Genomic DNA, 12,990 nt, shown 5'->3' with positions numbered 1-12,990 from the left:
TCTGATTTCCAGTTGTCCATCTTTAGATGAGAAACTGCTTTCATTTCCCCAGATGTTGGGGAATAAGCCATCCAGAATCTCTGAGAGGGCCATGTCTGTGCCAGCTCAGAAAATGCCTTGTCCCTCTTGCCCTCCTGGTAGGCCCCTTCATCTCTCCTCCCTAATTTCCTCCTCCATTTCTGAGGGGATTTGGGACAGAATCAGACTGGAGAGGTAAGACATATCTGAAACAACCTAAGAACACTAGGCTTAATGACTGGCACCCCACAGTGCCCCTCTTGGTCAGAGCGGCAGCCTGAGGGGTGCAGGTGGGGATCATCCTCTCCGTCCTTGGACTCAGGTGTCATCTGCAGCAATGGGCACACATGGCGCCAACAGAGACGCTTCTGTCTGATGACTCTGCGAGAGCTGGGCCTTGGCAAGCAGATGCTGGAGTTGCAACTGCAAAACGAGGCAGCAGAGCTGGCTAAGGTGTTCCACCAGGAGCAAGGTGAGAGGAGGTGGGCCAGGGCAAGCCTGCCCTGTCCCTGTGCTCCTTCACACTCAAGCACATCCCAACAGAGGTATAGGACCTTCTCAGGTGAGGTGGGGTTGTGTGTCCCCGAAGCCTAGGAACATTACTAATGGTTTTGACTGGAGTTCCCCCAGTTGGTGGACCCAGACCTAAAAATGCCTAAGTGTGTTGCAGATAATTTAAAAGTATGGGCTAAAAATGTTTATTATTAAATACCTATAATTATTATGGCAGTATTATCTAACCCGCTATCTATTAAAGACAATTTCCCTCCTAAGCCCCCACCCCACGCCATCTGCTCTAATAATTTCTATCCGGGCTACTTCCTGTCCTTAGTCTCAAAATACTTGCTAATGTTCTTCATCTGGGCTGCTCTCCTCCACCCACTATGATCTGGCCTTGGGCTCTTCTCCATACTAACCCACTGAGGCTCTCTGCTTCCTTCCTCTCCAGTACCTGTCTCCCTCCCCAAAGCCGGAGGACCCAGCCCTGCACCTCACTTCTGCGCTGCCTGGGTGTAGGCCTTTTAATCAGCCAATCAGGGATAACTGGGATCATTCCTTATCATCACAAGCTTACAGGAGACAGTTCAGCATTATGACAATACCCACCGCAGGGCGGTACCCAGATCTCAGGGCACTGAAAGCAGCATTTGGAAACATAGTTGGACCTTCCTGAAGGCGTGCTCTGTAGTTCAGGATGTGGCCTCAGTTAACACTTAGGGCCTTTTATGCTTCTAGCCTTGTGCACACATTGGTTTTCCTTCCAGGCCTCACTGGCCCAACCCTTTCTTCCCTGTGGGAACCCATACTTACCCTTTCAGCCTCGCCTGTCTTGAGTTCTCCCTGAACCCCAGGGATGACTAGTCTTTCCCAGCAGCAACATGTCTGCACCATGTTCTGTGTCCAATGAGCCTCTCACAGCATCTTTGCTAAAGCGTGGCTCACAGAAGGTGTTGGGAGCCCCTGGTGGACGTGAGTGAGGAATGAGAATGAATTACTAGAGAAATGGCGGAGTTTGAGGCTGGATGAGTCCTGACACAGAGCTCTTTGTGTCTCTCTCCTCACACTCGGTCCTCCATTTCCTCACAGGTAAAGCCTTCAACCCCCAGGTCCACATTGTCCGATCCACAACGAGAGTTATTGGGGCCCTGGTGTTTGGCCATCACTTCCTCTCAGAGGAGCCCTTCTTCCTGGAAATAATCCAAACCATCAACCTCGGCCTAGCCTTTGTCAGCACTACTTGGCGCCGGGTAATCTGCTTTTGGGGAGGCTGGTGTGCAGGCCATGGGAATGTCTGGATTCGGTTTAGGAAGAAGCCTCAGCCGGGGTCTGGCTGGGATGGCAAAATGTGGGCAGGAGGTGTGGCTGGGTCTGATTCCGGTTCTCTTAGGCTCTTATGTCTGTCCATACAGTTTTCATCTCCCCACACAAAAGCCATCCCTGAGCTTCTTAAATCAGAGGCCTAACCTATTTTGGAGCCTCCAGTACAGCACTGAGCTGTCCTGACTGGTGCCTGAGTAAGTCCTGAGTGGGCCATTTTCTCCATAGCTGTACGACATGTTTCCCTGGGCCTTCCGCTACCTCTCAGGACCCCACCAGAAGATATTTCAGTGCCATGAGGCTGTGAGGGGCTACGTCTGTCATGAAATCATCAGGCACAAGCTCAGAGCAGCTGAGGCCCCCAAGGATTTCATCAGCTGCTACCTGTCACAGATCACCAAGGTTAGCCTGGAGCTCAGGGGTGGAGGGGCTGTACTCCTGGGTTGTACCTCACTTCTCAGCCATGAGCCCTGTTTCTCCTGTTTGACTCATTCTGCAAACCTTTGGGTGCCTTGAAACTTGGGTTACGAAAGGGTCTCTCCAGGTCAGAGCGGGCTTCTCTATGGATGATAGGCTGGGAAGCAGAGGGCATACATTCAGGGGGCAGAACTCCACAGCCATCTCCTATTGAAGCTAACCCAGTCCTGGGACTCAGCCAGGGGGTCTCACCCTCAAGGAAGCTCTGATCCTACAAGTCCTGGGACAAGTCAGACCTTAGGAAGACAGCAGGGCTGTGTCACAAGGGCCCTTAGAACCAGAGCTCTTCCTTTCCCGCCCCACCAGGCCATGGGTGACCCTGTTTCCACATTCAATGAGGAGAACCTGATCCAAGTGGTGATTGATCTGTTTCTGGGAGGCACCGACACCACGGCCACCACACTGCACTGGGCACTCATATACCTGGTCCATCATAGAGCCATCCAGGGTAGGCACCCTCAGTGATACCCAGCCTAACTTATTCAGTCTGTTTCAAGGGGGCCTTTAGCTTTAGGCACCGTGTGCCCATCATTCTGTTCTATGGGGATGGGGAGGGCCCTGTTCTCATCTCTGTGATGCAGGAGTCATTTCAGTTCCCAGCCTATGACTTGCTGCACGACCTTGGGAACTCATTCTTCCTCTTAGAACTGGTAATGGGGGTGGGGGTGGGGTAGGGGGAGCAGGCGTTGCTTTGCTCATTCAATGATTCAGCACTTACTAAGTGTTAGGCCCTGGATTAAAGGTAAGGTCACCGTTGTGAGGAACAAAACTATCTGGAGTTCTCCAAGGAACAAACTGGCTATAACCAGCTCCAGTTCTGTGAGGGCAAATGTACCTACCCTGTGAAGCCTTGAATTTCTCACATGCCGAATGAAGACCACAGTTCCTAGGCTATGAGACTCACATCCAGGTCCTTTATCTACTCAAAACTTCTCCCTTCAGGAGCAAACACAGAAGCAAATTCTCTCTCCCATAGAACAGCTGGTGGCAGGGTGCATGTGTGTGTGTGGGTTACAACCTAGGGCTGTGTACTTCAGCAGCTGTGTCTGCGTGGAAAACCAGATAGAGGTGTGCAGTAGGGTGGGGCGGGGAGGCTGGGCCACAGGCATCTTCCTGACACCCTCACGGAGCCACCTGCAGAGAGAGTGCAGCAGGAGCTGGATGAGGTGCTGGGCACTGCGCAGACCGTCTGCTATGAAGATCGAGAGCGGCTGCCCTACACCCGTGCTGTCCTCCATGAGGTGCAGCGCCTTAGCAGCGTCGTGGCTGTGGGCGCTGTGCGGCAGTGCGTGACTTCCACCTGGATGCATGGCTACTATGTGCCCAAGGTAAGCAGCCTGGAATAGGCCCGTGCCAGGCCAGCACCTGCAGGGCACTCCTGCCCAGCACAGCCACTTGCTGAAGCTTCTGTCACTATCACACCTGTCACTCACTCAGTCACCTGTAGCATTCAAAGCAGTGGTTATGACAGAATGCAGCCATAGACTGATAACCTGAAAGGTTCCTGTGGTTCTGAGGTGTTTCAAGTTACCTCTTTCCAGTGTTTGTTGACCACACATATATTGTTCTACCATGTGCAAGGCCCTAGGTTTAATCCAAACCAACAAATTAAAGTTAGGTTATTACATACCTGCAATCCCAGAACTCAGGAAGCAGAGGCAGGCACATCAGGAGTTCAAGGTCACTTTCAGCTAATAGTCAAGGCCAGGCTAGACTATATATGAGATCTTATCTCAAAAACCAAAACTAGGGGCTGAGAGATGTCCGGTGGCTAAGAGGACTTGATCTCACAGAGGACCCTGGTCATCACTGAGGGACATCAAGGCACCAGGAGCCTGAGGAAGCGGGTACATTATACGCACGCACGGTCAGGAACAGAGAGTAATGACTAATGTATGGTTGTGCCCAGCCTGCGCCCTCTACCCTTACACAGGCCAGGGTCCCTTGCCCAGGGAATGGAGTTATCCCTACCAACTGTGGGTAGGTCTTACAGCCTCAATTAACAGGATCAACACCCCCCCCCCCCCAGCCAAGCTCGAGGCCCATCTGCCTTGTGATTCCAGGTTTCGTTGAGTTGACAGTTAACATTGTTCATCACACCGGTTCAGCAACTGAGGGGCAGTAACAGCAATGGGTCCACCTTAATGGATGCTTTTCAAGCTCAGACATTCTACCTCATGGCGAACTTCAAACTGCCATTTCCTGAGGACAGGCTAGAAGAGGGTCTCCAGGAGGCAGATGGTTCCGAAATCTGGGGGAAAGCCACGTTTGCCTTTTATGTGTGGATATGGAGTGTTCTGAATCTGCTAAACAAACCAAGATCAGTCTGTGCTTCGCAAGGCACCGGATGTGTTAGGAATGGGATACATATAGCCTCTTTGCAAATGTCCTTTCATCTGAAGGCAATGATGATGATGATTGTTTTTTTGAGGCAGGTTTTCTCTGTGTAGCCCTGGCTGTCTTGGAACTTGCTCTGTAGACCAGGTTGGCCTTGAACTCAGAGATCTGCTGGTCTCTGCCTCCCAAGTTCTAGGATCAAGATGTGCACCACCACCGCCCAGTTATTATTAAGAATCTTTGAGTCAGGGGGCGATGGTGCAAGCCTTTAATGCCAGCACTTAGGAGGCAGAGGCTGGTGGATCTCTGTGAGTTGAAGGCCAGCCTAGCCTACAGGGCAAACTCCAGCATTGCCAAGGTTACACAGAGAAACCTTGTCTTGAGAAACAACAACAACAAAACGCATCCTTGAGCTGGGTTAGAGAGATGACTCAGATGTTAAAGGCCAAGGCTCACGATCAAAAGAACAGGAATTGATGATTCGGCTGAGGTGTGGCTTGGTGGTGGGGCACATGCTTAGCACATGTGAGGAAAGCTCTGGGTTTATTCCCAGCACCACAAAAAGTGGAGGGTGGGGCTGTCACACACATCAGATGGGGACCCAAGGAATTCCCAGCACGGTAACAGGAAAATGTGTAGCTTACTCAAGCACTAGTAGAAACATGTGCCTCCCCAATTCCTCCACGGAAAGCCGCAGAAGGAGCAGAGCTTGGTGTCTTATTTGTCCAAGCAGCTAGAGCCTGTCCTGTCCCTTCAGCCTGGGTGGTGCAGCACCCTTGACAATAGCCCACACCTCCTGGGAGCTACTGTTCTGCACTCTCCAGCTTTTGCTTGGGATGTAGACTTCAAACTCTTCGGCAGTTTTTGTTTTGCTTTGGTTTTAAACTTACAGTTTTCTTTGTCTAAACCAAGAACGCTGCAATCAGTGTCCTGGTTACCATGGGATATTTGGCCTGATTCTACGGACTTGATAAATAACCCATAGGGTGGGAATCCTGAATCCTGGACGCCAGAATCCTGAGGCTGAGTGTTTTAAGTCCCAGGACCATAACTAACACTTATTTTTCTTTGCTTTGACCTTGTTATTGTCTCCCTTCTCGCCCTCACACTCTCCTTCCCTCCCTCCTTCCTATGCCAGGAGTGCGGGGTTAAACTCAGGCCTTGCATGCTAGGCAAGTGTGGATCACTGAGCTATATCTCTAGCTGCTAGTGTCATTTCTCTTTTTCCCTGGGTCCACATGGAAAGAAGCATAGGTCATTTGGCATGAAGCCTTTGGCCCTTCCTGCTCCCACTTACTCAGTGTGATTCTCTTTCCAACCACTCATTCACTTCACTTGTGAGACAGAGCAGGCACTGGGGTGAGAGCTTGGGAAGGTGAGGACATAGCTCATTGTCTCCTCCCCCCGATACCAACCAGTCAAGTTTCCATCTCTGGCTCTACATTTTCTGTCTTCTAACACTTGATCTTTCTTTCCTCCTCCTTTTTTTTTTTTTCCCATTTTTTCTTTTTTCAGTCGTGGGCTTATCCTTAATTGGTGTGAGCCTAGAGGGAGGAGGGTCTGCCTGCTAAATCTCCATGGATCCTGGGTTCCCTGCTCACTCCCAGCCACATACTAGAGTTGCTTTAGCCCCAGGGCGAGGCTGGGTATTGTGAAGTCTGAGCCTCGGTGAGCTACACCAGCTCTTTCCTGCAGGGTACCATCATCTTGCCCAATCTGGCCTCTGTGCTGTACGACCCGGAGTACTGGGAGAGCCCTCATCAGTTCAACCCTGGCCATTTCCTAGACAAGGACGGAAACTTCGTGGCCAATGAGGCCTTCCTGCCCTTCTCTGCAGGTATCCAGGCAAAATTCTGGCTCCTAGAGTGGAGACATAAGGGGACAGACAGGGTCCCCCTTACCCTCTGACCTTTCCCTCTGCTTTCAGGGCATCGGGTGTGCCCTGGGGAACAGCTTGCTCGAATGGAGCTCTTCCTGATGTTTGCCACCCTCCTCAGGACCTTTCGGTTTCACCTACCAGAAGGAAGCCAGGACCTCGGGCTGGAATATGTCTTTGGGGGAACACTGCAGCCTCAACCCCAGAAGATTTGCGCAGTGCTGCGGCTGAGCAGCTTCAGCCCTAGGGAGGAGTAATGGACCTGCTGCTGTAGCCCCCCAACACACAAAGCCTCTGCCTGTCAGCATCACAAAATCAGGGACTAGGAAGAAGTGGATTTTTCCTAGCTCAGCTGCCCACAAGTCTCATACTAGCTCTGAAGTTAATCCCAGAAAAATTGATGTAGCAAGGAATCCTGTAACAGTAACTAACTGGGTTTGGGTGGTTCTGTTCTGTTCTTATGGTTTGGCAGAGGAGGGTTTTATAACATTTGTTAAGTTTGACGTTGAAGTGGTTCACATGGTTCATTTGGGGGGAAATCAAGTGTCACAATGAAGTCAAATAGATTCAAAGGGAAATGCTTCGGGACAATACTGTCAACAGCAGTACATGCGAACTCTGGAGACTGTAACTGGTGAGGGTGGGCACACACCATTTTATGACTCCTCCCTGCCCTCTTTGGACCAGAGGGAAGAAGTACCTACTTCTGTGGTCTAGAGAACTCTTCTCACCAAATTTTCCACCAAAGATCCTGGCTGTATTTTCCCTAAAACTGTCCCAATGCTTTGAAATAGTGTATCTTTAAACAAATTTTATTAAAGAGAGAATTACTTGTATTAAATGGAGATTAAAATAAAAATGAGAAGTCACTACATGCCTGCTAGAAATTGCCAAAAATAAAACTCTTGACACTCCTAAGAACTAGAATGCAAAGAACCAAGAGGCTTCACACACCGCTGGTGACTGTCAAATGGTGAAATCATGGTGGAAAAGAATTTGCCTGTTCTTTATAAAATTAAGCATTGTGCCACAACCCCAGCTGTCTCAGTCCTTGGTTGCCAAGGGTTAGGAATAGGGCTATTAAAAATTCATGAGTGGAAGCTGGAGAGATAAATCAGTGGTTAAGAGTACTTACTGCATGACAAGGAAAGAGAGTGCTTCGGTTCCTCCATCCTGTGTTCTTGCTGAGGCCATTTCAGGTTTAATTAGAATTTTATCTCTTTGATGGATCAATCCCATGGAAAATTACCAAACTATTCTAGGAATCCCGAGGTGAAGATGCCCCAGCTAGATTTTCTTAGCTTCTGATAAACTACTTGCTTATGTAGAACCCCCTACATCTAACTGCTTATCTAAGCTTCTGTCAAACTACTTGCTTCTGCAAATTCCCCTGATGTGGTTTTTGCCTTCAGACACCCCATGCTCTGGACTCTTGGGTCTACATTGGGTCCCTGAATACCTGAGTGTGATCCCAGCCAGCTGAAGTAAAGACTTTCAACTGTCTATCAACTGTGCCTGAGTGGTAATCTCTGGTAGACTCCCCATAACAATGCTCTTCCCAGAAGCTCCAGGTTTGATTTCCAACACCCACATGATGGCTCATAAACATCTGTAACTCCAGTTCCAGGGAATCTGATATCTTTCTCTGATCTCCTCAGGCACCAGGCATGAACACTGGTGGACAGACACACATGTAGGCAAAACATATAGATATAAAAACATAAAAATATATTTTTTAAATGGAACTTTTCTAGGGTGATGGAAATGTTTTACTGACTGTGGTGATGGATGCATAGTTGTATGTATTTGATAAGACTTATACAACTGCACGCTAAAAAATTTTATACACACATACACACACACAAAATCTTTTCTCCCTTCATATATACTATTTCCTGTCCTCTCCTGCCCTCTTCTGACCAGTGGGTAGATACCTTTTCTTTTCTTTTCTTTTTTTTTTTGTGGTGGTTAGGGGTGGTTCAAAACAGGGTTTCTCTATGTAGCTCTGGCTGACCTGGAGTATATATCTTAAAAAAAAAAAATCTTAGGTGTGGAGCAGTGTTTAAGAGATGTGAGGGTTGGGGTGTAGTTCCAGGGTAGAATAATTGTCTGGCATGTCCTAGACCCTGGTTTCTATTCTTAGTGCTGCAAAATAAATAAAAATCTAAAAGATCTCCAGCTGTTGTAAGGTGCTATCATCAGCACCAACTGCTAGCATCATATGAGATTACCTTTGCCTACTTTACAGCGATTCTCAGGTTAGTGCTGTGGGCTAGAAGGAGGGAGTAGAAAGATTAATAAGACCGGTACCTGAGTCTCTGGCCACTCCTCCCAGCTGTGTGTATGTAGCTGTCTCGATTAAAAACATTCCATGCCTTCTTGGTTTTCTAAGTTTCTACTGAGAAACCTGTGAGTTTGAAGGGCCTGTGATGAGTCTTTCTCTGTGCAGCTTTAAATATGCTTCCTTTGTTCTGTAAAGTTAGGTTTTTAGCTAAAATGCAACTTGGGAGAGTTTTTACCGTCTCATGTTCACTGTCATAAATGCCTCTCCATTATGGATGGCCATAACTTCCACTAGATTTGAAAAGCTTTCTGCTATGATTTTAAAATATTTTCTATTCTTTTTAGTATGAAAAAAAAATTCCTCTTCTGTGCTTTGAGTTTGTAGTTTTTGCCCCTTTACAGAATCTTATATATCTCTGATGTTCTTATGTTCTTACCCATTTATCTTTGTTGTTGAATGCTACTGTCCCTTTCCTTGCTTCAAACCCTGATATTCTGCCTTCCTCTTGGTACATTCTATGGTTTGGGCTTTGTGCAGAGTCTTTTATTTAACTTATTGAAACTTTCACTTCCAATGTTTCAGTCTGGTTTTTCTTCAGTAGTCCCTCTCTTAAAAAAAAAAAAAGTCTTTATTTCTGGGCCATGGTGGCATATACCTTTAATCTAGCACTCGGGAGGCAGAGACAGTTGGATCTCTGTGAGTTCTAGGTCAGCCTGGTGTACAAAGTGAGCTCCACAGCTACACAAAGGAACCTTGTCTCAAAAGACTGAAATACATAAAAATCCTTTATTTATCCTTGACAATTTTATAAATGTATATAGTATATATTAATTCTATCCATCCTTAACTCCTCCCTCCCCCTCTCCTCAGAAGCCTTCTAAAACATCCTTCTTAACATCTTTTCTTTTTTTTTTTTTTTGTAATCCACTGAGTCCTATTAGTATTGACTGCTGGAATGTTGGCCAGTGATATGATCTGTGGCAGTAATCCCAGCTGAGATGAATTTATGACTGAACCAGCCATGACATGTCCAAAAGGCAACATTTATGACCACTCCTCTTTAACTTCGGCTCTTATATTCTTTCTCACTCCCGTCTTCTGCAGTATTGTCTGGTCCCTGGGGCGGCTGATACAGCTGAGTGCTCAGCCTTAAACCCAACAGCTGTGCAAACGAGACAAAAATAAGCAAAGTAAATCTAGTGACTGAAAATATAAGAAATACAAATTTTTTTGGGAGGGTGGTTTCTATTCACCCACTCTAGCTCTTAAACAACAATACAAAGACCTACTAAATTTATTAATAAGCTTTGGGCTCTATAACGGCAGACATAGATCTACTCTAAACCCCTATGCTAACCTGGCTATTTCCAAGCCTCATGCCCCAAATTATTTCCTACCTGAGTTGCTTCTGCTCCATCAGACCAGTCCTCACGGCCATGCCCTTTCTCTACCTCTTCTTCTCTGTTCCTTCTCTAAGTCTGGGTCCCTACCTGAGGCCCCAAGACTGGGAAAGGAAGTCCAGCCTTCTTATCTCTTCTGCCCAGTAATTGGCTACTCATCTTCTTTATTAACCAATCAGAGATAATCGGGGGAAATGTTTATATGACTTTGTTTGGTGAGACAATTGGTGACAATGCCCACTTTTGGACTGTATCTCGGGGCACAGAAAGCAGCATCTGAATACACAGCACACCAGACCAATCCTCAGCAACCGACTGGTTTAGGTCAATAAAGAAAAAAAATAGAGGAAGGAAAAGTAAACAGAAGGGTAACCCTAGGGACAAGTTGGTAAGTGATGAGACAGTTTGGTGAGGTAAACCAATGCAACCAAGTAACCAAAAACAAGACAAGCTCTCTGGATTCTAAGGCACAGACCTGCAAATCAGGCCAACTTGTGATGTCTGGAAAACACATGAGAAGGAAAATAAAAATGGAAAGAATGGGGAGAAAGAGAGAGAGAGAGAGAGAGAGAGAGAGAGAGAGAGAGGAAAAAAGATGAGCTAGAGAAGAAGCAAGAACAGAGCAGACAGAGTGGGCTGGAGCTGGCCTGCTAAAATTACTTTGGGCAGTAACTATAGGAGTAGTAAGTGAGGGGTGGGGATATGCAGAGAGAAGGCAGGCTGGCCCACAGTTGTCCTTGTAACCGACATTTTTTACATTATGGCTTCTTCTTTCTTTCCACCCTTGATCCTTCCTGGTTTAACCCTTATCACTAGATAAAGAGAGAAAAAAAGGATAGAGAGGAAAGGAAAGAGATAAAGTCAGGGGTTGGGGAGGGGGCAACATTATCATTAGACTACTTCTTGCTGATTTAGGGGCATCCAGCTCCTTGGGGCAAGTTTATCACCATCAGGATATCTAATTGCTTCTTTCTTGTTTCTTCTTAGTGCATGACTACTTAACAAACCATGACCAACAGCAACCAACAACCAACCAACCATTCCCCCCACCACAGCAGTTATATACCCTCCAAAAAGTCCCCAGAATTCCAAATGTCACACAACTGTAAAAAACAATACACAGCTGGCAAAATCAGGCCCCTGATAAAGCATGAGGCACATCACAGTCAGTTATTGTGAAGCAGCTCCATATCCCCAAACCTGGAATTAAAATGAAAACATGTTTTTATAATATTTCAGTGTTTTTAAGAGAAACCAAAATTCCAAAATTCTCACTACAGGTTCTAGTCTCAGTGTCTCAGTACACCTTTACATTGGCCCATTCAGCCTAGACTGACTTTGGGAACATGCACAGCAAGACAAGACTGTGTATTTAATCAGTGAATGAAAACAGAGAGCCATGCAACTGGTATCCCTTAGCAACCAGACGCCTCTGAATCCCATAACTAGAAGCTACAAACTATGATTGAGGTCCCTTGTGTGTCTTCACTCATGTTAAACCCACAGCTCTTCTGCAGTATGTTCCGACTTGCTCCGTGTCCCTTTGGATAAGGTCTTTCCCCGTGGTTTACATTTTGTATAGGCTTTTATTTATTCTTGCAGCCTCGAAGCACCCAGGAACAAGAGTTTCTGAGGGATACCCCATCATCCTTTTTCCTCTTTAAATAAATGGGATGATAGATGGTAGATGACGGTCTAACAATGCAAACCACAGGTTAAAAGGCTGCGGAGGGAGTTCAGAAAATGTCTTTTACTATAAATGGGTTTCTTTCTTTCTTTCTTTCTTTCTTTCTTTCTTTCTTTCTTTCTTTCTTTCTTTTTATAAATGGGTTTCTGAGAGTCCTAGAAGACTGCAGATTTACAGTTAGGAAAGAAAAAAGGCCACACTTAGGCATTAAACACGATTCTTTGCTCTTACTTGAAACATCACTATAGAAAAGGGACACAGTCCTCATAGCAAATATTAACTGTGTTGGGAAGCCTCTCAGTTGGCTAGAGACAACAAGACCCAGATGTGATGTGGGAGACCCCTTTCCTTGCCTCCTTCATTTTCTTCTGCTCTTTCTATCCTGGCTCTAAGTAACCAGCAGAAGTGAGGACAGAGACACTTGTGGCCCTCTCTTTGGCTATCAGACTATTCAAGTAATGCATCCTAAGAAAATGGAGCCAGCCCAGCAATCTCATACCGGCAGAAAAAGAGGCTGAGGTTCTGCGGGAGGCCAGAGCAGGAACTGGTTTCCTACAGAAAGATTTGCAACTTGGCAAACTTGAGAATGGAGCTGAGACGATGGTGAAGGGTAAGTGAACACAGTTTCCTTATTGCACACTCTTGACTTTTCTTTGTTCTTTTTCTTTTGCTTATTTTTTTGACACAGGCTTTCTCTGTGCAGCCTTGGTTGTCCTGAACTCGCTTTGAAGATAGGGCTGGCCTCGAACTCACAGAGATCTGCCTGCCGCTGCCTCCTCAAGTGCTGGCTTCACAGGCGTGCACCACCGTGCCTCGCTCACCTCTTGCCTTCTATTTAAACCTTATCCTCATGTTAGACCTGGAAGATGAACATGGGCAGTCATTGTATCTCTTCGTTCTTCCCAGTGTGGTCCCACTGAATAAATCTTTTTCTTCACCATCAGATTGACTGTTTAAAAGGTGTATTGAAGACAGGTGGCAAGCCTGGCTTGTTAGGGTTGCCAGTGTACAGGGCCATTTCACCTCTCTGAGACTATGAAGTACAGTCAAACAGTGCCTTCTGATTAAATGTGATAACCTAAGGGTGTCTGAT

At 46.7% G+C, this 12,990-nt stretch overlaps 1 protein-coding gene across 1 annotated transcript; it reads left to right on the top strand.

Annotated features, from left to right (window-relative positions):
• Positions 1–2,073: 2,073 nt before the first annotated feature.
• On the top strand, positions 2,074–6,962 carry LOC110549379 (cytochrome P450 2J2-like). The gene is made up of 5 exons (XM_021638527.2): positions 2,074–2,238; positions 2,620–2,761; positions 3,454–3,641; positions 6,346–6,487; positions 6,578–6,962. The coding sequence occupies exons 1-5, from the start codon at positions 2,074–2,076 to the stop codon at positions 6,781–6,783; spliced, it is 843 nt and encodes a 280-aa protein (XP_021494202.1). The 3' UTR covers positions 6,784–6,962.
• Positions 6,963–12,990: the final 6,028 nt, after the last annotated feature.

The sequence above is a fragment of the Meriones unguiculatus genome, chromosome 17 (genome assembly GCF_030254825.1).
Source record: "Meriones unguiculatus strain TT.TT164.6M chromosome 17, Bangor_MerUng_6.1, whole genome shotgun sequence".
Classification (NCBI taxonomy): Eukaryota; Metazoa; Chordata; class Mammalia; order Rodentia; family Muridae; genus Meriones; species Meriones unguiculatus.
Note: the sequence above shows the minus strand (reverse complement) of the source record. Positions and strands in the feature narration are given on the sequence as shown.

Bases quoted from the DNA above. Each gene is read 5' to 3' on its own strand.
- LOC110549379 (XM_021638527.2), top strand. From the start codon at position 2,074: ATGTTTCCCTGGGCCTTCCGCTACCTCTCAGGACCCCACCAGAAGATA. The intron at 2,239-2,619 runs GTTAGCCTGGAG...CCGCCCCACCAG, and splicing joins ACCTGTCACAGATCACCAAG to GCCATGGGTGACCCTGTTTC. The intron at 6,488-6,577 runs GTATCCAGGCAA...CTCTGCTTTCAG, and splicing joins CTTCCTGCCCTTCTCTGCAG to GGCATCGGGTGTGCCCTGGG.